We start from the raw sequence: 25,054 nt of genomic DNA, 5'->3' as shown, positions 1-25,054 counted from the left end.
ATGGCCCAAAAATAAAAGCTCAATTCGGGACAATTACTATTTGAATCTAATAAACCCAACAAATTTTTATTTAAACCTCAATTTATTCAAAAAATAATTCCTGTGCAAAATGTTCAGCCAACAATAATGTATTGTGATTCTAAGTCAGTTCTAATAAACGTAATTTGTGCTTAATTGCCAAAATTAACCTTAAGCTAAATATCAAGGATATGGAATACATTCTCAAGTGACTTTCCATAAGTACTTTGACCCAAATGTTGCAATTGTCCCTTTCATCGTACATAAAAATCGTTATCGTTGAAGCATGTTTGACTATAAAGAAAAGACGAAACAACACTGATTTATAATGACTATCATTAACAAAAGGGAAAGAGTCATAATAATTAAGGGACAGCAAGTCCATAAGTTGACTTCATTCGAAATAAAACTTTAATGACAGGTATATGGTAGACTTGCAACATTCACGTACACATTCTAATATCAAATAATCCAAATCATGAGCAAACGTTGCATCAGCATTTGATTTGCACCAACTGACTTTAAACAGAAAGCATATTTGACTGTTTGGAGGTATTTGCATACACATACACAGGAATATGGGGAACGTGGAATGTTTTAGTGCCTTCAGTGTATTCACGAGTCTTTAAGCTGCAATTACAAGCAAATTTTTAGAGCCACCTTTTGTTTTCTTGCAAGACGGTATAATTTTCGCTCAGCATTCATCTTCTTCGTTGTATTCCTGCTGTAACAACACCTACGGATTTACAATAAACAGCTTTCGGAGCACAATTGGTAGCTATCAGTATACATTTCTACATGTAATGCACGTGTGCTCACATATACACCGGCAATATCAATGTGGTGTTTAGAACTGAACATTTACAAGATGCTAATCAAGTGCTTTTCTAGCAATACGAAGAGACCAATTCTGAGTAGTGAATATAAATGATATATTCAATATGCAAAATGAGTGGTGACTAAAATATGTGAGAAATACAAAGCATGTGTGATGAGTAGTGGTGGTGGGTTGGAGCCGACCCAGTTTGTTTGTTTTTTTCCTTTTAAATCAAAAAAATAAATCGTCAATAAATCTGTCATAACCAAGTTTGAAGATGGCTCTGTTTACTGTGTTTTGAAAAGACCTGCAGTTGAAGGTGAACCCGTCTGTTACTGCATTGTACAACAAAAAGAAATATTTCACAGCAATATTTCGTCAAGGTTTGGCGCTAATCAACTCAGGTTTCCGCTTTTTCCTTCTGCTTCTTGCTCTTTTTCAGGAACGACGGCGGCTTGAACTTCTTTTTCTTCTTGGACGGGGACTTGGACGGCGACCCCTCGGGTGTGCCGCCCTGCGGTTTGGCGGGCGGGGCGGAGGTGTCGTTGGTTGAAAGCGCCTTCATCCCTTTCTCGAGTTCTTCCGCCTGCTTCTCCTCTTCGCCTCCGTTCTGTAGGACTGGGGCGTCCGTCTTTGCGTCTCCTGCTCCGAGGATTGTCATGGAATGAAAACACGAGGGAAACATTTTTAGCAGCCACACTCAAATGTATTTGGGTGTTTTTAAAGCAGCAAAGCCAAATGGCATATGAATACGTCTTAGTGCAGATGGGCATGCGCTCTTCGTGAGATGTGTGCGGTTTCTGTACTTACTAGTGAGACAAGACCAAAGCACCAGAGGTGTGCCCTATGAATCATTAGCAAAGTAACACAGAAAAGGACAGAGAGACAGACACAGAGGGACACAGGTACAGGAGACACAGTGGGTACAGGGACAGATGGATCTGTATCAACGCTAATGACTTGGGTAGAAAACATTTTGACCTGAGACACATGTAAACCATCCCCGGCTTCAGATGCGATGCGAGCCCGTTTACGGCTAGCCAAAATGTCCTCTTAAGAGCAGGGGGGTCCAAACGACGGCCCGGGGGCCATTTGCGGCCCGCCGTCCATTTTTCAGTGGCCCGCGACATATGCTAAAAATGGCATTTGACTCAGTTCAAATAAAATAAAAAAATAAAAAAAAATGTTTGGAGATGGTCAAAGTAAGAAGGGAGGGTATCGAAAAACACAGGTGCTATTAAAGGTTATTTTAGTTAACTAAAACTAACGAAGAAATTAAAAATAAAAAAACAATTTTGTTAACAAAATAAAATAAAAACGAAGATGCTTTTTAAAAAAGAAAAATAACTGAAACTACATTTTATGTTTACAAAAGTAACTAAACTAAAACTAACTATTTATAGCAAAAATGTCCTTTGTTTTAGTCTTTGGTAATTAATTTAATGCATGAGTCTTTGGGGATGATTTTAAATGTGATTTTTAGTAGATTTATTTTGATATAAACTGGAATAATGACGCCGCGCCCATCGTGTTTTTTAAATATTGCGCACAAGTAATACACATTAAAAAAAACAAAAAAAACAAAAAACTTAAACTAACACTGAAACTAACTAACCTAAAACTAAGCATTTATTAAAGAACTAAAACTAATAAAAAACCACCCTGAAAACTAATTAAAACTAACAAAATTTAAAAAAAAAATCAAAACTCAAAACAAAATAAAAACTAAAATGAAAAATTCCAAAAATATAATAATAACCCTACTGCCATATTACAAATAAATTGGTTAATATACTGTAGCATTTTTCTAAATATGCAAAAGCACAAGTAAATTATTTGTACAATTTTTAGGACGAAACACAATTTCTCTTCATAACATGATGTGGCCCTTGCGTCCTTCTGATTTTCTGGATGTGGCCCTCAAATGAAAAAGTTTGGACACCCCTGTCTTAGAGCAAACAGACAACAGCTAAAACTTGACCCCCAGTGTTACTCCCCTTTGACTGTGGAAAATATGTGGGACAATCGCAACGTATGTCACGGCAACGATCTATCAAGGAAAATACTTGCAATGAAAAATATTGACAGGAACAATATAAAAATACTTTGAAATTGCTTATTTTGAATGTTTGCAGTCCGACTTGTACGAAATGCTCTGCTGAGGGTAGACACTGTTTTGGGTCCAGGCAGCAGCCCCATTAATATTATATTTTTTTTGGGGGGGGGGACTATGTAGAAAATGTCATGTCTGTGGCCAATATCACTTCACAAGGTCACCAGTATTTGAGTAATCTTTTTTTATGAATTGTACAATAACAGTGTGATATTATGGGTCAACCATAAGCCAACTATAGATCAAAAATGGACCGATCCGCTTTACGGTTACAATTTGACCCAACTTTCTGGGTTGTTTTATACAATGTGACCCAATTTTTTTGACCCAAAGTTGGGTCAAATTCATCTAAGCAGAAGATTATGTCCCAACTTTGAGTTTTGTTAAAAAAAAATAAAAATAAAAATCCAATTTTCTTACCCAAAGTTGTATCAAATCGACCCAAATAGAGGATCCAACCCAACTTTCTGGGTTGCTTTATTGAAAACGACCCAATTTTGTACCCAAAGGTGTGTCAAGGTGACCCAAATAGACGACCTGACCCAAATGTCTGGGTTGTTTTATACAATATGATCCAATTTTTGACCCAAGTAGAGGATCTAACCCAACTTTCTGGATTGTTCTATAGAAAATGGCTCAATTTTTGACCCAAAGTTGGGTCAAATTGATCCAAGTAGAAGATATGACCCAATTTTCTGAGTTCATTGGAAAATAAAAAGTCCCAATTTTTTACCCAACTTTCTGGTTTTATAGAAAATGACTCAATTTTTGACCCAAATAGATGGGTCAAATTTACCCAAGTAGAGCTCTTACCCAATGTCCTGTGTTATTTTATAAAAAAAAAAATGGCCCAATTTTTCATCCAAAATTAGGTCAAATTGAGTTGACCCAAGTAGAGGATCTGTCCCATTTTTACCCATGATAGGATTATTTTTGAGCCAACTGTTTTTAGAGTACAGCCAATTCAATATATATACAGTACTAGTGCATACACTTATGTTACTGTATACGTTTCAATATCCTTAGTCGTAGGTAATTAGCGCAAACTCTACAGCGGTGGTTGGTGACTACTATGAGGAGTAACTTGGCCATCAGCGACCATTTGAAGCATGAGCGGGTAAAAGCAGTCGAGCAGAGCCTATGGAAGACTGCAGCAGGCGCCTACGTAGGTCAGCTAGCCGCTGCGCATGACATGCAGGGTAGGCAGGGAGTGCGCCTCCAAAGCCTCACCTGAAAGTGTGGGATGACTGGGCAGAGGGCCCTTTGTGGGGGAGGTAGTAGGGGAAGTGTCATTTGCCACCTCCTCCCCTACTTACACAAAACACAGAGTTACACACCAACAGACTGAGATCACGACTCAGCTGTGCAGAAACTGCAGCTGAGAGGCAAAGAAAAGCAATGAAGGGCGTGGCAGACATCCATTATCATTGTTGTGTACGGTAGGGAAAGCAAAAGAAAGATTAAAGCCTCTTCTTTCATCAGGAAAAAAAAAAAAAAAAAGTATGTTTCCATCTGTTTCCGTTTTGCAGCAATTAGCATTAGAATAGAGCTAAGTTTCCTCAGTTTTCACAAATCTATTTCAAATTGTAAATAATTGAGCATTTTTTCTAGATGGCCCTGGTTGATCTCCTTTGCTCTGCTGCCACCTGCTGGCCGTTTGTATAATAACTATCATTTCTACAACCGTTCTTTGCAGTTGAGAGGCTGCATCAAAGCCTTCTGTATGCTCTAGCATAAAAACAAACATAAAAACGTATAAATACGTCTTTGGGACACTTAAAACATTAAAAAAAACGTATTTACACGTTATTGGGAGCGAATTAGTTAAAATAGCTGAATTTGCATATGTACTGCACATGGCAACATTCAACAGTCTGTCTTACATAATAGGCTCATCGTCATATTTTCATATCAGACTCCAGAGGATTCAGTGCTTTGTCATGTCATGAACCTCACTTGCACATCACCGCTTCAGAGTTCAACAACTGAAATGCTGCAATGATTGCAAATATGACAACTTTAGTTCTATCTTATCGGAGAACAAATTTTTCTCCTGAAACGAGACAAAGCATGCATGCGTATGGACAAGTCTGGCTGAATGAAACCTACCGTTGGTCCCAATGTCTTGTTTCTTCTGCACTTCTATGCGGTAGTCCTCGAGCTCCTGGTCTGTCAGCTGATTAAAGGGGTTGGGAGTTTCAGGCTCTGGTGGGACTTCGGGTGGGATGACTGGTGACTGAGTGAAAGGACAAAAACAAAATAAATCACAGCTCCAAATTGTCGAGGGGAGTTGTAAACAAGATACATTTGTGTTAAAAATGGGTTCAAAATGACTAATTATGCAATTAGGGATGTAACGATATCCAAACATCACGATACGATATTATCCCGATATGAAGGTCACGATGCGACAATTATCACAATATCGTGGGAAGGTTGGCGATACAAAAAAAAGGTTACAATATTGTAAAAAAATAAAATAAAAAAAATCATGCCTTGTGAAAATTTAACTGCACTAGAAAAAAATAAATAAATAAAAATAAAAAAAAGCTAGGCACCAGAGGTTGCTAGAACTTCACAAATGGAAATAACAACCCTTTATTTTATTTTATTTTTATTTTTTTTAAACAGATGTGCTGCTTTTAACTCATTCACTGGCAGCCATTATCACAGAAGCAATCCCGTTCGCTCCCGGCTGTTTTACTCGATTTTGACTAATTTTGCAAGGCCCACAGAATATTGTGTTCTATTGCTATAAAAACATGGAACCTATAACAAGAAAGATTAAAGTCTCTTCTTTCATCAGGAAAAAACAGTATGTTTCTATCTGTTTCCATTTTGCAGCAATTAGCATTAGAAGAGAGCTAAGTTTCATCAGTTTTCACAAATCTATTTAAAATTGTAATTTAAAAAAAAAAAAAAAAAAAAAGTAATTTAGCTTTTTTTTCCTACATGGCCCTGGTTGATCTCCTTTGCTCTGCTGCCACCCGCTGGCCGTTTGTGTAATAACTACCATTTCTGCAACCGTTCTTTGCAGTTGAGAGGCTGCATCAAAGTCTTTTGTATGCTCTAGCATAAAAAAAAAACCAATAACAAAAAAACGTATAAATACGTCTTTGGGACACTTAAAACATAAAAAAACGTATTTACACGTTATTGTGAGCAAATGAGTTAATATCGTGACATGATGACAACGATATATTGTGGCAGTTTTAATATCACGATATCACGATATTTCCTTTATCGTTACATCCCCAATAACAATAACATGGCTAATAATGTACCAGTAGGTGAGTCGTGCATGTATGGCAGTCCAAGCATTATGACACAAATGTACTGGAGCCATTTTTTTGCACGTATCAAACTACTTGAAGAAATCATGTTGCCTTATGTTGAAGAGAAAATGACCTTGAAGTGGGTGTTTCAAAAAGACAACAGCCACAACCACAAAGCATGAATAAAAATGCTGCTATTGATTTGGAATATTTTTACACTGAATTTTACCGGAGGACTGTCATCCGTGACCACGCTGGCGAGGACCTGCGACTGCGGCCCCGCTGTCTTCATGTCTTGACGATTCTGCTGCCGGATCTGAGGCGGGAAAAATAAATCAACGCAAGTATACTTCACTTGAAGGCCAGTTTTCGCAGTTGCAAGGTACCTTGTTTCGTGTCTCGATCACTTCTCGGGGGTTAGTAAAAAGAGGCACGAACTGGTTTGGGTTTTCTATCTTGATTGCTGTGCTGCCAGCTTGTGTCATTTCTTCTGTCTTCATCCACTGAGGGAGGAAGATAACAGTTAGTTTACAAAACACAAATTTATCAAGAATATTCTGTCCACTCATTGCTATGATGGTTTCCAAAGTGCTCATTTGTTCTGCCACCAGAGGGCAGACTTTGCACTGCAGCAAACACAAAAATGGAAGTGGAGGCAGCCTTCTCTGCATTGCAGAGCTTCCGTGAGTGGACGAAGGAGGTAAACAAATGTGGGGGAAGAACGAGCTCCTCCCAATGGCACGAAAGAGCCATCCGATTTTCTTTTTCCATCACTTCATCCGTCCATTTTAAGCACCACTTAGTCATATCCGGTTGTGTGGAAACTGCAACGTATATCGGCTGACCAAAAGAGAGAGGCAGGTCGGGTACACTCTGGGCTGATCACGTCAATAATCACTCATTGATAAGAAAACTAGCTTGCGCTAGATGAATGAAAGTTCACTATATAACTCAGCGTAACAATCATTGCAATTCACTCATTTTCCTGTTATCAGAAAACAAAAATAGCACAGGGCACAATCACTATGACAACAATAACAAATACATTCCATATTTTTGAATGACTTTTTACTTAGACTTATTGAAACTGTTATAGTATCTGATAGGCCAAGACTTTTGAAGCCACGAGTCCGCCATCTTGCCACTCCCAAGAAACGTTGGATTATTATTATTTTTTTAAAATAAAGAATTATACCTGTAATTCAACAAAAGATGCCTCTGCCAAATATAATATTGGGGTCTAAGGAACTGTGTGATAAAAGAAAAAGTTGGGTCTTCCAGAAGCACATATTGTCCACTCGTTAAAAAAAAAAAAAAAAAAAAAAAAAAATGTGACCATTTTGCAAAAAAAGTATTATTTATTTTAGGATTTATTTATTTATGTATTTATGTATTTATGTATTTATTTATTTATTTATTTATTTTCGGGGGTAAATATTTGTAACTTTCAGTATGACCTAAGTACAATGATCAGTTAAAAAAACAAAAAAACAAAAAAAGTAAATCAAACAACCAAACTAATCACAGATATCCATCACCGCATCCTTACAGTGGTGCGCTGGTGTCCAGGACTGGCTTGCTCCTGGCTGACTTTCTGGTAGATGTTGGGAGTGTTGAGCCATCGGGTTCTCTCCTGTTGCTGGCGATGGGTGAACGGGTGCTGCTTGAGACCCAACGGAACCCCGTCGTCATCGAACTGGTGAAAGCCCGTGGTGGTTGCGGGAACCTCAACATCCTTTCGTGTTTGCGACCGCGATCGTTCCAGAAGCAACGGGAAACGGTAGGCATAACCTGTACGGTAACCCTGGAAGACAACCAGGTGGTACATGTTTATATTTCCATGCATCTAGCTCAGGCCCACAGCTAATTCTAGAAGATTACTGACAGCTAGGAAAGTGTTTCTCTTCAACCAATGTACATACATACATTTAATTTTGACAAAAAAAAACAGCACATTCACTCTTCAATAGTCTTAACGCTCAAAATAAAACACAAAAATGCTCTTTTAATTTAAGATTCGCAATTTTGAACTATTTCCAAACCGGTGAAGTTTTGGTGAAAAACTGCTGCAAGCTAGCGCCACTTACAGGCAAGGAGGACTCACTTAACGTCTTCCCCCTCTGCCATCGCTCGCTTGTACTCGTCTGCGTCACGAGTACTCGAGTACTTGAAAAAAGGCTGGTATCGGCCCGATACCGATACCTGGTATCGGTACTCGCCCATCCCTAGTAATTAGCATTTCATTCGTAAGCTATTGCTGGATATCGAGCCGGAACTCAGAAATTGCATTTGGATATCTGAAATGCTAACTGCATTTCTTATTTCGGTGTATTTCGGATATTTTTTTGGAATTAATATTTCTTTAACATTTATTAGCATTTTTGGAATTTTCATTTTAGATCCATCCCCCAGTCCGAAATTGCGTTAGCATTTCATATTTCCGAAATGGCATTTCCACTGTATTTCACATATATCTCCGCTTTCGGGTGATACGTTTTCAAGTCGGAGTAATATTGGTATTCAATTCGAATTAATATTGGTTTGAGATGTCCTGTAACTGCATTGCGGATTTTCCGTAATTTCCTTGCATTTTTCCATCATTCCCGATATCCGTAACTTTTCTTTTCTTCTTTCTTTTTTTCTTTTTTTGCTTCGGAAATCTGGAGGAACTTTTGATATTTTTGGATATATTATTAGCATTTTGGATATCCATAACGTTTTGAACATCTGTAATTAACATTTCAGAATCAGTACGCTATTTCGGGATTATTCGGCCGGAAGTCAGGAATGTTATTTTGAATGCACAGTGGGCCTTACTAAAAAAAATAAAATAAAAATGCATTCAATTAACTGCAAAAGAGACAATGCGAGTTGATTTTTTTTATTTTTTTATTTTTAAAACTGACTCACCAAGTTATCTAGAGTTCTCATGAGGGCTTCAAACTCATGTTCTCCAATGCGGCTCTTTTGCATTGGGCCAAATGTAGAGCCAGCCCAGCCCACAGTGCCAGCATGATTGGGTTTATGGGTGGTCCGGTCAAGCAAAATCAGGTTCTGTTCACCACCGGCGCTGCACAATGCTGACACCTGGCATACATAACGTCAATAATCAAATTAAATCATCGAAAAATGCTCTCATGCAAATGCATAACGTGTTTGCGTGCATGTGCGCGTGTACCTGGATTTGACAGGCAGCCTGAATGTGGTAGATTGCGTAGAAGGCCTCCTCCACAGACTCCCCCAGGGCCACTATGCCGTGATTTCGAAGCACCAGTACCTTCACACAATTGAAATCCACAATAGAATTGGATTAAAACGTCGACGAATTAGATGTCCATTCACATGCAATCAGAGCTCGTTCTTAACTCATTTACTCCCAATAATGTATAAATACGTCTTTGGGACACTTAGAACATAATTTTTTTTTGTTTTTTTTATGCTAGAGCATGCAGAAGGCTTTGATGCAGCCTCTCAACTGCAAAGAACGGTTGCAGAAATGGTAGTTATTACACAAACGGCCAGCAGGTGCCAGCAGAGTATAAGAGATCAACCAGGGCCATGTTGGGAAAAAAAAAGCTCAATTACTCACAATTCTAAATAGATTTGTGAAAATTGATTAAACTTAGCTCTCTTCTAATGCTAATTGCTGCAAATGGAAACAGATAGAAACATACTTTTTTTTTTGTCCTGATGAAAGAAGAGACTTTAATCTTTCATTTGGTAGGTTCCATGCTTTTATAGCAATTGAACACACTATTCTGTGGGCCTTGCAAAATCAGTCAAAATTCAGTAAAACAGCCGGGAGCGAACGGGATTGCTTCTGTGAAGATGGCTGGGAGTGAATGAGTTAAAAGCTCTCATCTTGAAGCAGTGCTTGAGTCACTACCGTAATTAGGTATTCATTCTTTGCACCCATGAGGAAAGCACAACACTGCTGCTGAATAAAACCACTTTATTGTAAGGGCGATGAGTCTTTTGTAGTTTGCTAACCTTACAAGTGGGCCCAAGGCTCTTCTGAAGCTCGACGCGGTCTTCCTCTGCCTCCATTACTCCGTTGTACTCATAATAGGCCACATCCCCAACCAGCAGGGCTTCATGGGACAATGGCAGCAGGCCACATTTCATAGCTGAGACCTAATGACAGACATTGTTGGTGGGAAAAGTGCATTATAGCAATGTAAAACTATAAACAGGCATATTCAGAGGAATTTTTTTTAGAGAGAGAGAGAGAGAGAGAGAGAGAGAGAGAGAGAGAGAGAGAGAGAGAGAGACCTGATATTGGACTACACCATGAGTGATTTGATGTTTTATTTCAAACTAACTCGGTCGTCAATAATAATCTCCGTCTGACTTACTGCCGCTGTGGCTGGTGTGTGGAGGTGAAGCAGGCAGCGGGCATCCGGTCTGGCCGAATAGATGGCCGAGTGCAAGCTAAACTTCTCCGTGTCCACGGCAAGATTTAAGCTGCCCTTCTCCACCATTTCACCCAAGATATTCACCTTTACCTGAAAATCACATCACCGATATTATGTGCTTACGCAGGTGACGACATCAACTCGAGAAATTATCACACAACAACTGAGATACATCCTTAACCCTGAACATGCTTTCGTCACAGTTCGGTTGTACAATTCAAACATCACTCAAATCTGAATACCAAAACATTTGAGTTTGCCCACCTACACTCCTTTAAAAAATAAGCCAAGTTGAGCCAGACTAGAAAAATATGGCTTAAAAAAAAAGTGTTGGTACTGTAATTCTTGATGATTGGGAGTATTTGGAAAAGTTGTTAAGTTGAAACTTAACAAAAATGAAAGGACAGCGTAGTCACCTATGATTAATAATTATTGAAAAGTAACCAAAACAATTCTTATGAAAAGAGGTTGTCCATCCTGTTTGGATTGTATTCTCTGAAACATGGTTCTTGGAATAATACAGTACTACTACTAACCTATGGAGGACCAAAACTGCCAAAATTCGAAATAAATAAATGACTAAATAAATACATAAATAAATAAATGACTAAAAGTGAAAATAAAAATGAATATAAGAAATATAATTCCAAAATTATATCTAAAAAAATATATATAAATGGAAATAAATCAGTTTTTGTTTTAACTTTTCGTCATTTATTTATTTATTTCGTCATTTATTTATTTATTTAGTCATTTATTTATTCATTTCGTCATTTATTTATTTATTTATTTTGAATTTTGGCAGTTTTGGGCCGTACAGCCAAGTGGAAATGTTATTCAAATGAGCTGCTCACTCGGCCAATGACAGGCAGCTTGCAGCGGTGGAGTCCAACCCAAGACACGCTTAGGACCGCCCCCTCATTTGAATAACATTTCCACTTGGCTGTACCGCCCAAAACTGCCAAAATTCAAAATAAATAAATAAATAAATAAATGACTAAATAAATAGATAAATAAATGACTAAATACATAAATAAATAAATGTCCAAACAAATAAATAAATGACGAAAAGTGAAAATAAAATAAAAAAATAAAAACTGATTTATTTCCATTATATTTATTTTTTTAGATATAATTTTGGAATTATATATTTTTTATTTTCACTTTTAGACATTTATTTATTTATTTAGTCATTTATTTATTTCGAATTTTGGCGGTTTTGGTCCTCCATACTCACCAGGCTTGATCCAGTAACCTCGCTGTAGGCCAAGCCGTCTGGTAGCACCAGGAAGTGTTCCTGTTCTTTGCTCACACGCAGCTGTCAAAAAAAAAAAAAAAAAAAAATAGACAGGACACTTCATAAATGACAATATACTGAAAGTGGAGTCATACCAAAACCACTGCATTCAGCAGCGTTTCAACAAAAATAAAAGCAAACGAACAGTGAGGCAGGTGTGAGCGATCTGGGCCCAGCCATAGAGATCAAAAAGACGATGGACGCTGGCAAGCTTGCAGCGCATCAGTCGCTCCCCTTTCACCATGCTGCCCGGATCGCAGCCTTGGAGGTCATTGATGGGCGTTACCATCATCATGTCTGGAAGGCGGACAGACACATTTACAAAAAATTCAGACAATGACACACTGTCGAACACAAAGAAATATTGCGACTTTAGGTCTTGTCCTGGCAATCTTCACAAATATGTGAGTAAAATACTTTTCTGCAATGCCGGCGCTGATATTACGTGAAACAATGTGAGCACAATGTATATGCACTCTGACGAGAACAAGCTAGTAGACTGTTAACTGTGACTTTCTTGTGCATTTGCAACACTATTAAAAAATTAAAATAAAAGGGCTAAGGCAGTGGTGTCCAAAACTTTTTCATTTGAGGGCCACGTACAGAAAATCAGAGGGACGCAAGGGCCACATAATGTTATGAATGTTATGTACAAATAATGTTTTTGTGCTTTTGCATATTTAGAAAAATGCCACAGTACATAAACCAATTTATTTGTAATATGGCAGTAGGGTTTCAGCACCCAAGAAGTAGCTCTCACTTTAAGAAATGTTGGTGACCACTGGAGTAGACAGATTTCAACAATTTTCTGAATGTCCTGATATGTCACACAAAGACAAATAAACCGCTCCTCCATAAGATAATTTGAGATGAACAAAGCAAGCTATGTTTAGTGAGTGATTATGTCAGATAAACTATAATGATAGCCATGGGAAAGGGCGGGGCAGAGTGCACAATTCCTGCAGTGCAGTAAGCTCTGGCGATATCATCTTTCACATTGTACAAGTTATATCTTACATGCATACTTCCTTTAATCAAACGGATCATTTAGAGTGAGTATTGAGTGCCTGCTATTAAATGATTCAAAATCAATCCAAGCCTATTAAATATTTGACTTTGGCTGTTTGTTGGTAGGTAATAGGACCTCAGAGCAATTGATCCGGGACAACAACCATTCTAGAATTTGTACTATACGCTGCATCATAAATTTGACATACTAGACGGGGAGACGGATAGGGTTGCAGGTGAGCCGTGCATGGCCATGTAGTCAGCCAACTGCCGGAGTGCCCAAAGGTTTGAAGAGCTGCCACCCTTCTTCATCTGCTCCTGGATAAGTGCATCCAGCTCCTCTTTGAATGACTGCACACACACAAAGAAAAAACAAAACATGTTCACGGGAAATGAATACAATCTTGAACACATTATTTCATTCAGAGTAGTGTTGTTGTCATTCTACATCAGTGGTGTCCAAACTACAGCCCGGGGGCCATTTGCGGCCCGCGACATATGCTAAAAATGGCATTTGACTCAGTTCAAATAAAACAAAAACAAAAATGTTTGGAGATGGTCAAAGTAAGAAGGGAGGGTGTCAAAAAAACAGGTGCTACTAAAGGTTATTTTAGTTAACTATAAATAACGAAGAAACTAAAATTCAAAAAACAATTTTGTTAATGAAATAAAATAAAAACGAAGATGCTTTTTAAAAAAGAAAACTAACTGAAACTACGTTTTATGTTTACAACAGTAACTAAACTAAAACTAACTAAGTATAGCAAAAATGTCCTTCCTTTTAGTCTTTGGTAATTAATTTAATGCATGAGCATTTGGGGATTATTTTAAGTGTGATTTTTAGTAGATTTATTTTGATATAAACTGGAATAATGACGCCGCGCCCATGGTGTTTTTTAAATATTGCGCACAAGTAATACACATTAAAAAAAAACAAAAAAATAACTAAAACTAACACTGAAACTAACTAACCTAAAACTAAGCATTTATTAAAGAACTACAACTAATAAAAAAAAAAAAAAAAAAATATCAGAACCGCCCCGAAAACTACATTAGAACTAATTAAAAAAAAATAAATCAAAACTCAAAACAAAATAAAAACTAAAATGAAAAATTCCAAAACTATAAGTAATAACCCTACTGCCATATTACAAATAAATTGGTTTATATACTGCAGCATTTTTCTAAATATGCAAAAGCACTTTTAAATTATTTGCACAATTTTTAGAACTAAACACAATTTCTCTTCATAACATGATGTGGCCCTTGCGTCCCTTCTGATTTTCTGTATGTGGCCCTCAAATGCAAAAACGTTTGGACACCTCTGTTATACATGCAACAATCAGCACCACATACAGTGCTCACTGAGAATATAATACAGTGCAGCATTAGTGCAGCATCAGCATGAAATTGATTTATGACCTCATCATTTTACCCCTCTGTTGACAAGCCAAGAAGTGTTCACGTTATATTTTATTACGCTGGATGTATGCACAGCAAGTCTACTCTCACCGGACTCTGAAGAAGGCTGGAGATGTGTTTCTTAAGCTGTGGTCCGGAGCCGGGAGTTGAATGCTGCGGCGATTGGAGGCCTTCCGGGACCCCATTACTGGGGCTCCGCTGCACCGGGGTTTCCATTGGGGTCGGAGACTTGCTCATCTTTCACAGCCGCTGTCTCACAACCACGGCTTGGTCGAGGACAACTAGCAAACATAAAATCGGAATATAACCACTTTTATAATGAACATGCAAGAATGGTAGGGAAGTTCTCAAGTTGCAATCGGTCCTCGCTGACGAGGGTGAATGATCACCGGTCAAATCTCCACACATAAGCAATAACTCATCTCACACAAAAAAAAGGGTTTACATTGTACCCAATTTAGGAATATGTGAGCTGATTTTTTGTCTTGTTGTTGACCACTATTAATGGAATTTATTCTGTTAGTAATTTATTTGTATTATTTTTTAATCCAAAAAACAAAACAAAACAACCCATCCAAAAGGAGACCGTATATCACTGGCAGAAGAAAACATCGATCACGAGTGGGTACGAGCTCACATGAAGACAGTCAGTCACAGCACCATCATGACCATTAACTCATTCAGTGCCATTGACGGCTATACACGTCAAAGATCCATTTTTACTGGGCTGGCAGTGAATGAGTTAATGGTTATAAAAGATAATCACTTGACAGCTCTAATTTTTGTTAAAAAATAAAAATAAAAAATAAAAGTATATGTACTCTTACACCCCCTTGTGGCCGTTTTACAGGAAATATAAATTAGAAGCAGAAAATTGCTATTAACTTTATGCAATTTTAAGATGAAATACTATATTGGGATATATGTCTTCATTTAAAATGATCTGTTATTGTTTTATGGAGGAAATTTATTTGTATTTAAATCTAATTTTTAAAGTAATTAACTGATTAAAATAAGAGGAGGATGAGCGAGTGTGCAGTGGATCAAAAAATGTTCAAGATGTGCTCATAAATGTAGAAAGAATTAAAATACAACAGCTATTCTTCAAAAAAAAAAATGTTGAAAAAGCCTTTTTGATTAGGCGATTAATGGAAATTCTAAGACGTGATTAACTCATTCAGTGCCATTGACGGCTATACACGTCAAAGATCCATTTTTTACTGGGCTGCCAGTGAATGAGTTAACTATAAATAAAACAGCAACTCAGCTTGGTAATGCTAAAAAGAAACGTTAGGTGTTACCATAACGATCGTTCAAAAAGATCCGGGGCCTCTTCCCAACTGTGTTTTCACGCACAGTGCTGCAGGGAGCAGATAAGGTCCCAAAACACCCCACACCCACCGTGACTACTTGCAAGCATACTGGTATACACAATAAGTCATCTTTATTTATATAGCGCTTTACAATAAGAATATATTAATATAATTGGGTGAGAAGAGCTTAACATGGATCTACTAACAACACACAGTTGTAGGACAATAAGACCATCAAATTTCCCAGAAAGCCATTACGGTGCTCAGCTTGACACGTACATGCATGTTACGACTGTACTGTAAATGTATCTACCCACAATGGCTTCGGGAGCACCAACACCCATTGGAATAATTACCTTAAGTAGTTCAATATTGATTTTCTGTGGCTCCACTTTCAGTAGGCTACAACCAGAATGGGCCTGAATACTGTTATGTGATTCTTACAGTGTACAGTGTACTAAAAAAAAAAAAAAAAAAAAAAACAACTTCACATGACAGTGCTATACATTATACACAATGTGTCCCACTTCATGCCCTGCACAGACCTAGTACAAAGTGCAGTTGTAGTAGCAGTTGCATGGGTGGAGAAGACAGGTACAGTAATATAAAGGTTCACGTGAGCCATTGTGAGAGTGATCAAATCCACCAAAAATCATGTTACATCACCTGTACCACAACTTAGACCTGGTTTAACCTGGTCTCAGGTATAGAGAAATGCCTGTCACCAAGTTGTCAGGTGGACCTTGGAGAAGCAATAGAAAAACGCCTGGCTCTGTGTGGACGGGGTCAGATTCTCCCACGGCAAATGAATCCAACTTTGCTTTTGTGCACGGGGATAGTGTCATTGTGGAACAGAAAAGGGGCCTTCAATTGCATGGTGTAATAGTGTAATACAGTCGGGCGAATAAGTTGGTTGCCTAGGGTGCAATACTGTGGAGGGCAGGTTGCAGAATTTCAGAAGGAAAAAGGAAGCGGTAACCACTGTACTGTAACCATGTCAGTTAATATAAATACTGTACAAGGGGTTCTCGGTTTGTTGCGCAAGTCCGAACACACCTTAGTCGTGGAAAGTAGCAAATTGACAATTGCAGGAAGTGAAGAAAATCCACCTGAGGATGGGGATAATGCATGCAAACTCCCCACAGAAAGGCTGGAGTCCGGTTTTGAACCCCCCCAACCTCAGGACTGTGAGGATTGTGCTACGTGCTAACCACTCCATTTCGGCGCCAACAGACAGACTCTTGCAATGAAAGTGTTTGAACATGTCATATTCTGTGTTAGAACTGAAAAGTAATGCTGGATGTGCTGCTCTACTGATCGCCTCGTGTATACTGCACATGCGCTGTCCGAGCCGTTGGTTCAATAGTCAGGTGAACCTCAGCTCGTATCACCAACACGTTTCTGGGAGTGAACAATATCTCCAAAACAAAAACACCCTCATACTCAAACATTCCCTTGTGGCCGCAAGTTGCATGGCTGCCTAGCAACACTCACACGCAACGCAGCATCAGCACCAGCAGAGCCAATGATGAGCTAATGGACGCCTGCAATCACTCGACGTGGAGGCCGACTGCCGCGACATGCAGGGACTGCTCGTGTGGCTGTTCGCTACCGTGTTGTCAGGAAAATTGATCCTATAGTCCATTTGTCAAATGCGTGGCAATTTAATAAAAGACAAGCGCGGGCATGCAAAGGCTAAAGTCGAAATGCGATTGCAAGGAAACAGCTAAACGGCTTCCGGCCTGACATCATTAGAATATTTATTGAACGCGAACAGCAAAATAGCGCACAATGCACAAAAGAGGGGGAACAATGCGTTTCCCAACGTGGTCGAGCTTCTATCAGCATCAAAGCGCACACGCTGCTTCACGCACACACATGCGGTACAACGCCCAACAACAGTGGGATGTTGCACGCAATAAAAAAATGATTAGAAGGTAACAGACTGACCTCAGTTGACTCCTGCAGGACGAATCCGCCGTGTTGGCTGCAGAACAACCAAGTGGCGACTGCCGCCGTCAAAGCAGGCAGATGTGGCTCGGCTGCAAATGTGTCGGCGACAGCAGCTACGTTTCTTTGTCAGAGTATATGATGGCAAGTCAGCGGACCATGATGCTTTTCATTGCCGACTGCGTCGCGGACCAGCCCACTGCCACGCCTGTTCAGTGTGACACGGTGACAACAGCAACAGACAATTTCAGGGTAACATGCAGGGGTTGTGCCTGTGAAGCCTATTTGGATTTCTAGTGTGGTGTAGAAAAAAAAAAAAAAAAAAAAAGGTTGCGCTTTAACGCATTTAAAGGCCCGATTAAGTCGGAAGACGTCAGTCAGACGCCACCTTCTGTCGGGAGTGGGGATGAATAAGCTTTATGTTGCGTGTAGGTGGCGGTGCAGTGCAAAGTTCAGTTGATTTAAAATTGTAATATTTTACAATAAACGAAACTGTATATAAAATACATTGTATAGGCACACGTTTTATCGCAAGAGTGATGCTTAGTTGTTCTTTGGATGTACATTGAATTTGAATATTGTAGCAAAAAAAGAGCTCATACTAAAAAAAAAACAAAAAAAAACAATATTGTGCTTTTGTACATAACAGCAATGCATATAAACCACCTACAATCTCTAATAACATTGAGGCACTTACTTGCTAATGCAAGCACACATTGATCGCTTCACAACCAAATTAGGTTCCCCTTCATCTGACAATTAGCATAGATTTTAAACAGACGGCCAAAACATCCCTAATGAAAATTAAATTGCACTAAAAAACTAGCCACTAGAGGGTGCTAGAACTGCACAAATGGAAATCAACCTGACTTTTTTTTTTTTTTTTTTTTTAAACAGATGTGTTCCTTTTAAATATTGTGAACATGACGATATCGTGGCAGTTATATCCATCCATCCATCCATTTTCTTGACCGCTTATTCCTCACAAGGGTCGCGGGGGCTGCTGGCGCCTATCTCAGCTGGCTTGGGCAGTAGGCGGGGGACACCCTGGACTGGTTGCCAACCAATCGCAGGGCAGTGGCAGTTATATATATCACGATATTACCCATATCATTACAACCCTAATTCACACACTAATGGCCGACTGCTGCCATATCCATTGGGAGCAAATCGGGGTTTGCTCAAGGACACTTCAACATGATCACCAAAGGCGAGGATCGAACCTACAACCTCGTGAATGGGAGATGACCACTCTAAGCCATGCCGCCCCATATGTTAGAGTTTAAACATTACCATTGAAAGTAAAAGGAACACAAGAACTGAAAAGGTATACTCAGCCGCTGGTATCCCAAAGGGGAACGCTTGGGTACCCTCCCTGTTGGGATCCAGGTAAGAGGGCACCTGTCATGATTCGAGTCATGCAGGAGTAATGTCTGGGTCTTGTCTCATGTCTGGGGTCATGCCTGGGTTAAGTTTGAGTAGAGTTCATGACCGTGCGCCAGAGTTCACGACCCGTTATGTGTCCGTTTTGGTATTGATGTAACAGCATCCAGTTTCAACTCACGACATTAAATCAAACTCATTACAACATTTCAATTCCAAACTATTTTTTTTATTCCATCCATTTCAGACAGTGTATACCAAACAGCAGTTGTTCTGCCTTGACCCGGAAGACGGCGACTTCTATTGCTACCTCTTGCGGCTGTGGCGTAGAAGAAGAAAAATGAACAGTTGAGGTTCTTCCTGCCAAGGCAACCTAAGAAATGGGCGGGAGCGCAAATGCAGATGCGACATATTCGTCAATACTGATGATACTCAAGTGAAATCGATTCATGTGTTACATTGTAAATCTTGCCAAGGACACGTCTGGTGAAATTGTTTTCTATAGCAAAAGTAAAATAAGAAACAAAAAACAGGCACCTTCTTGAATGTCTTTCTTCATAGTAACAAGTCCTAGGGAGAGGGTGGGGGGGGGGGGGGGGGGGGGGAAATAAAATAAAAAAATTACAATACTTCCAGAATTACATTCAATGGTCTTCTCATTGAACAAAACATTGCCACATACGGTTGCCTTCAAAAATTATTCAATCCCCATTACACATGACATTTTAGTATCAACTTTCAGCAGATTTATAAAAAAAAAAAAAAACAACAAAAAAAAACAGCTGCATAGATACTTCAATTACGATAGTGTTGCTTAAGTTTGAAGCCTTTGCAAATATAATTTGGAATGTAGTTTGAATAATTTTGAGTGCAACTGTATATCATCATACGCGATAAAGACATTACAGCCCACTTCAATATTGCTGAGCGAAATTGTAGTGAAATACTTTACCACGAGAGGGCACTGTAATACAGCATGAAATCTTCCGAGGGCACTGTAATACAGCATGAACCACAGCCTACAGACCACATTTATGTCGTCATACCGCACAATATTCTGTTTGCTTTCAAAGATGAGTGAAAATACTCCAAATCGGCTGGCACCGTTGGTGTTTTTTGGATATCGTTTGGCAGTCAAATTAGTTAAACATTTATTTTCTAAGAGGCACAAGTGGGTGGTCTCCCTCCACCTTCAGATGGGGATACAGGTCCTGACTGTTTGCGCCTTTGCACCAAACAACTCAGACTACCCTCGCACCCTTCTTTGTAGTCATTGGAGCTGGAGAGTGCTCCCTCCTCAAGGGACTCACTCCCTCGTTTTGCTAGTTGATTTTAATGCTCACGTGGGCAAAAAAATGAATAAATAAATAAAAATAAAATTAAAAAAAAAAAGTAACCAATTGTCCCTGATGGACTTATACCAGGATGTACAGGGTCAGCTTTTGTCAAAGCAGCAGGCACATGCCATAATCATTAAAATGGTGAAGCATAGCAAAATTGCTGTGTGGAGCTGCCTCAATCACAAATCACTTCATCTTCAATCAACAAATACAAGACAAAGAACTTGTTGATAGTGCGTGACTCAACACAATCAAATGCTTTGTCTCTGCAATTTGTAATTGTCAAATCTTAGAACGCATCTGATTGCAGTTCGAGAGGTTCCTCCTTGAATATCAGTGAAAGGAGCACATTTGTAAACAGACTGAGGGTTACCAACCATTTACCAGTGATTTGAGGTATAAAAGAAAAAGGATAAAAAATATAAATAATAATAATAATAATAACATTGAAAAGGGCATATAAAACAGAGACGTTCAAGGGATTGTCATCAATGGGATAGAACATAAATTGGCGTGTTATGCTGATGATATTTTGGTTTATTTGGGATATCCAACTCAATCACTACCCAAGATTATGCAATCATTTGAGCAATTTGGCTTACTGTCTGGATATAAAATTAATGTGCAGAAAACTCAACTGCTTACATATAATTATGACCCCCCCACACGTATTAAGGATAACTATCCTCTTGCATGGCAAACAAAATCTCTGAAATACTTGGGAATTATTTTGCCAAAAGAACTGAATAGACTGTCCGTGGTCAATTATCTACCTCTTCAAAATAGGCTCAAGGAAGATGTAGGAAGGTGGAACTTAATCCCCTTCTTTACTTTTAGTTCAAGAATTGAATCAATCAAGATGAACATACTTCCGAGATTCCTATACTTGTTCCAGACCCTGCCAACAGAATTGAGTCAAAATCAGTTCAATGAATGGGACAAAATGTTACTGAAGTATATATGGCAGGATAAGAGACCTCGAGTTCGTCTCAAAACCTTGCAGCTGTCTAAGGAGAAGGGGGGATGGGGACTACCATCACTCAGGGAATATTATTGTGCATCTCAAATGAAAGCAATGGTGTACTGGTGTGACCCTACATATGATGCACAGTGGAAGAGAATGGAAGAGGGTGTGGTTCCGATCCCCATACAAGCCATCCTTGCTGACAGACAAATTCAAAATTATATAGATGCTATAGACAATCCATGGGTTAAATTAACCCTCAAAGTTTGGAAGAGGACTTTAAAACGATATGATCTAGGTAAAGAAATTGTGACTCTGAAATGGTGTGCATATGATTCAGATTTTATGCCCAACAAATCTGACATTGGATTTAAAAATTGGACAACAAGAGGGATAACGGCTCTATGTAAGATAATGAATGGTGGTCAGCTGCTTGGTTTTGAGGCACTCCGGCAAAACTATGGTCTTGAAAAACAAGATTTCTACCGGTACCTACAGATGAGACATTATGTTGAAACAAAACTGAAGGAGGCGAGAGGTGTACAAGTGGATTTGATAGGCATGTTTAGAAAAGCTTATGATTCAAAAATTGAAGGTAAAATTATTTCAGGCATATATAAGGCTCTTTCTAATCTTAAACCATATTCTACATCTTATATTAAAAATAAGTGGGAAACATTACGGAGGAGGAATGGACAATGATATGGAGGTATCAATGGAAATGCACCAGCTCGTTAAGCTGGAAAGAGTTTGGTTGGAAAGGGTTGATAAGATATTTTATCACACCTGAGCAAAAATCCCACTATGATAATAATCCCCCGACTTGTTGGAGAAATTGTGGCAGTCGCAATGCAAACCACTACCATGTGTTCTGGAACTGCTCTTTTATTAAAGTCTATTGGGAGGAAATTCACAAGGCATTACAGAATATATTTAAACGTGTAATATTCTCTGAGATTAAATTTTTGTGGTTTGGACATATCCCTCAGGACTGGTTGAAAAAAAGACAAACAATTGGTTAGCATTTTGTTGGTTGCTAGTAAAAAGGCTCTAACTAGGAAGTGGTTGACACAAGAAACCCCAACGCTAAATGAGTGGATTGACATCACTATGGACATTTACAAAATGGAGAAAATAACGGCATACGTCAATCATAGAAGTGGACAATTTATTTCCTGCTGGGAGAAGTGGATTCATTTTGTAAAACCCCTTAGGTTGGACTTTAATTTTGACAATGATTGAATGAGTCTGAAAAAGACATTACTCCCTATTTGTTTTTTTTGTTTGTTTTTTCTTTTAATAGTTTTATGGCGACAACTTATTGAGTATAAGTATGTATATGTGCTTCGTTTGGTATGTGATTCAGATCTGCATTACGAAGACAGATGTTTTGCACATATGGAGTGTGATTCAAACGTTTTGATTTCTGTTTATTTTCTGTGTTAAAGAATTCAATAAAAAGTTCATTACAAAAAAGAAAAAAGAAAAGGGCATATAAAATGTTACTGTTCCATTTACCACAGATTTTCAAGGAGTAATATCGCGATGTATTGCCAAATCGATTTTTTTAACACCCATAAAGTGTATTATTTACATTAACTACTAATTTATTAGTTCACTTGTGCAAATGGGGGGGAAAGCGTGGAGGTTAAAATATTTTGGCCATAATTATACTGTACAACTTATATATTGTCTGTATCTTGTCATTGAAAAATCACCCACGTTACGTTACACTTCACTCGGTCCTGCTTGTTCATAAGCAGTGAAGCCATCGGTTAGTAAATTGTCCCTTCGCCAATGTCTTGATGCTAACCAGTAACCACAATTGCCATTATATCAGAGACCGTTGCACCCGGTATCTGGTGAAATGTGTCACAGCTGTCACTGTTCATTCATGAGCAGCGAACTGGCATCATTCACCAAAAGCCAACTGCTTGACGCTAACCTAACCCCAGTGAGTAACTGCCATTCATGTCGGAATGCAGAAGAGAAAAGCTGATGTCATCCGACAGCACATGAAAAGGGCATATCCTTGAGAAATATAATGCTGTGCCAATAAGCAAACGGATGTTTGTACATTGCCACTGGAAAAAGTAAATCGTGTTATTTTCCGGTCATGTAGCCTACCTGTTGGTGCCTGAACTACCAAACATGCACAACACAAGTTACCGAAGATTGGTCAGGTTCGACTTGAATGAAGAACTGGTATGCAGGCATTGCACAATGTTGCAACACTAGTCTGGTCATATCTCCATCTTCTGTTCCTGATTCAGAGGGCACGATGAAGCCATCCTGGGTGTGGCCCTCCGACATATTCAGAAACTGTAATAGGAATCATGTACGAAATCATTAACTCTTATATCGATTCATACATTCGATGGTTAAACATTACTGTATTTCATTTTTTTTGTCCAATAACAACTCAGTTGAATGTAAAACAGTACGATAGAGACTTACATCATCCACTCTCCAAAGATCACTGTCAAAGCCTTCTGTGTGACCATAGGTGATTGCATTCTGTAGGAAATCTGTTTCACTGCCCTCGGTCTAATGAGCACAAAGCAACAACAGTTGAGCTATTCAAAAACTAACTTAAGTGCAAAATAACTATAAACTTGAGTGCAATAGTAAAGATGACATACAGTGTCTGTGTCTTGCAAAACTCCAAGTAGTAATCGAATGTACTCTGTCGCAGCTTTGAGAGTGTCGACTTTACTGGGCTTGCGGTCTGGTCGCATCAGCGGTACCATTCGCTTCAAGCGTGAGAACATGGTGTTAAGGTTCCGTATCTGCAAAATGGAAAACAATTTTAAAAAAAATATCTGAATACAAGCGATGACTCCATTTTTCAGGTACAACCTACAATAAATCATTTAACAACCTTTATGTCAATGTATTACGTTAGAGGGGTTCTGACCTTTGTGTTTAAGAGAAAAAAATAATAATAATTAAAAAAATAAATAGTAAAACGACCGGCCATTTTGGTAGGTAGCGCCTACACAAATGACATAGCTTTTGACAATTCCGAGCTTCCGTCATAAGCCAAAATGGCGGTCTTACTCGCAACGTTGTAATTTGATTTGTGATGATTTTTTTTTATTTTATTTCCAAATTTCCAAATGTGATGTCATTTAAGAAGCCGCTCTGCCACTCAGCAATGAAATTCAAGCTTATACGCACTCGCTCACTCACCCGAAGCCGTTCCTTGGCATTGACCTGTTCTCTTTTTCTCGCACTTTCGTAGAAGTCCTCAGCAACTATATAATCGTCGTCGACTCGTTTGAATTTCTCAATGTTGCGGTAAACCGGCAGAGCAGATTCGCCTGTCAAACGCTTCAAAATGTCACTCATCATCTCCTCCTTGGGTACCTTCATTTTATCAAGGAACGTCTAATTAATCTCGTGTGAAGTTCCCGATGGTCATTAAAGGAGAGAAACAGGAGTACTGGACAAGAGTAATCAAGCGGCTGTCAACACCTGCGCAGCACCATTTAACATGTTCGTTGCTGTTCGTAAACTCCCGCGTTGCCGATTACGGTTCGCTAATTTCCGGTTTGTCATCGGATAAACCAGGCCGCAGCAGCATTAAATAAATAAATAAATAAATAAATAAATAAATAAATAAATAAATAAATAAATCCCGCAAGCAATTAAAACTGAATACAATATTATTTTTACAATTACAAGTTACTGATGTTGAGTCAATGACTCTACATCATGCTGAACGATTGGTGGTGGT

The 25,054-nt window shown here is 38.7% G+C and overlaps 2 protein-coding genes and 1 long non-coding RNA gene across 6 annotated transcripts; 1 reads left to right on the top strand and 2 right to left on the bottom strand.

Moving 5' to 3' along the window:
• Positions 1-406: 406 nt before the first annotated feature.
• On the bottom strand, positions 407-17,966 carry add2 (adducin 2 (beta)). 3 transcript variants are annotated; one of them, XM_077521607.1, is made up of 16 exons: positions 17,629-17,966; positions 14,456-14,646; positions 13,153-13,294; positions 12,081-12,232; positions 11,876-11,956; positions 10,579-10,728; positions 10,214-10,357; positions 9,402-9,500; positions 9,134-9,310; positions 7,773-8,027; positions 6,610-6,726; positions 6,453-6,539; positions 5,058-5,184; positions 4,179-4,256; positions 1,646-1,679; positions 1,374-1,477 (listed from the first exon to the last, which is right to left on the bottom strand). In XM_077521607.1, coding segments are annotated over exons 2-16 (1,791 nt in total). In that variant the 5' UTR covers positions 14,603-14,646; positions 17,629-17,966; the 3' UTR covers positions 1,374-1,476. The 3 variants fall into 3 exon arrangements, with proteins under 3 accessions (XP_077377731.1, XP_077377732.1, XP_077377733.1); XM_077521605.1 differs by lacking the exon at positions 1,646-1,679 and having other exon boundaries at positions 407-1,477; positions 17,629-17,965; XM_077521606.1 differs by lacking the exons at positions 1,646-1,679; positions 4,179-4,256 and having other exon boundaries at positions 407-1,477; positions 17,629-17,965.
• On the top strand, positions 17,630-19,598 carry LOC144018927 (uncharacterized). The gene is made up of 2 exons (XR_013283553.1): positions 17,630-17,880; positions 19,259-19,598. It is a non-coding gene; the product is annotated as an uncharacterized LOC144018927 (long non-coding RNA).
• On the bottom strand, positions 19,211-24,874 carry figla (folliculogenesis specific bHLH transcription factor). 2 transcript variants are annotated; one of them, XM_077521609.1, is made up of 6 exons: positions 24,508-24,874; positions 23,958-24,104; positions 23,773-23,862; positions 23,485-23,637; positions 19,549-19,581; positions 19,211-19,330 (listed from the first exon to the last, which is right to left on the bottom strand). In XM_077521609.1, the coding sequence occupies exons 1-5, from the start codon at positions 24,688-24,690 to the stop codon at positions 19,567-19,569; spliced, it is 588 nt and encodes a 195-aa protein (XP_077377735.1). In that variant the 5' UTR covers positions 24,691-24,874; the 3' UTR covers positions 19,211-19,330; positions 19,549-19,566. The 2 variants fall into 2 exon arrangements, with proteins under 2 accessions (XP_077377735.1, XP_077377734.1); XM_077521608.1 differs by having other exon boundaries at positions 19,211-19,384; positions 24,508-24,873.
• Positions 24,875-25,054: the final 180 nt, after the last annotated feature.

This window comes from Festucalex cinctus, chromosome 5, assembly GCF_051991245.1.
Source record: "Festucalex cinctus isolate MCC-2025b chromosome 5, RoL_Fcin_1.0, whole genome shotgun sequence".
Classification (NCBI taxonomy): domain Eukaryota; kingdom Metazoa; phylum Chordata; class Actinopteri; order Syngnathiformes; family Syngnathidae; genus Festucalex; species Festucalex cinctus.
The sequence above is the reverse complement of the archived record's forward strand: the minus strand, read 5'-3'. Positions and strand labels throughout refer to the sequence as shown.

Coding starts and splice junctions, on each gene's coding strand:
- figla (XM_077521609.1), bottom strand. CDS start 24,690: ATGAAGGTACCCAAGGAGGAGATGATGAGTGACATTTTGAAGCGTTTG. Junction 24,105..24,507: donor ATGCCAAGGAACGGCTTCGG/GTGAGTGAGCGA, acceptor TCCATTTTGCAG/ATACGGAACCTTAACACCAT. Junction 23,638..23,772: donor ATCTTTGGAGAGTGGATGAT/GTAAGTCTCTAT, acceptor TTCCTATTACAG/TTTCTGAATATGTCGGAGGG.
- add2 (XM_077521605.1), bottom strand. CDS start 14,602: ATGAGCAAGTCTCCGACCCCAATGGAAACCCCGGTGCAGCGGAGCCCC. Junction 6,727..7,772: donor CTGGACACCAGCGCACCACT/GTAAGGATGCGG, acceptor TTCCTCCCTCAG/TGGATGAAGACAGAAGAAAT. Junction 1,478..4,178: donor CAGTCATCCCACACTTTCAG/GTGAGGCTTTGG, acceptor TCCTCGGAGCAG/GAGACGCAAAGACGGACGCC.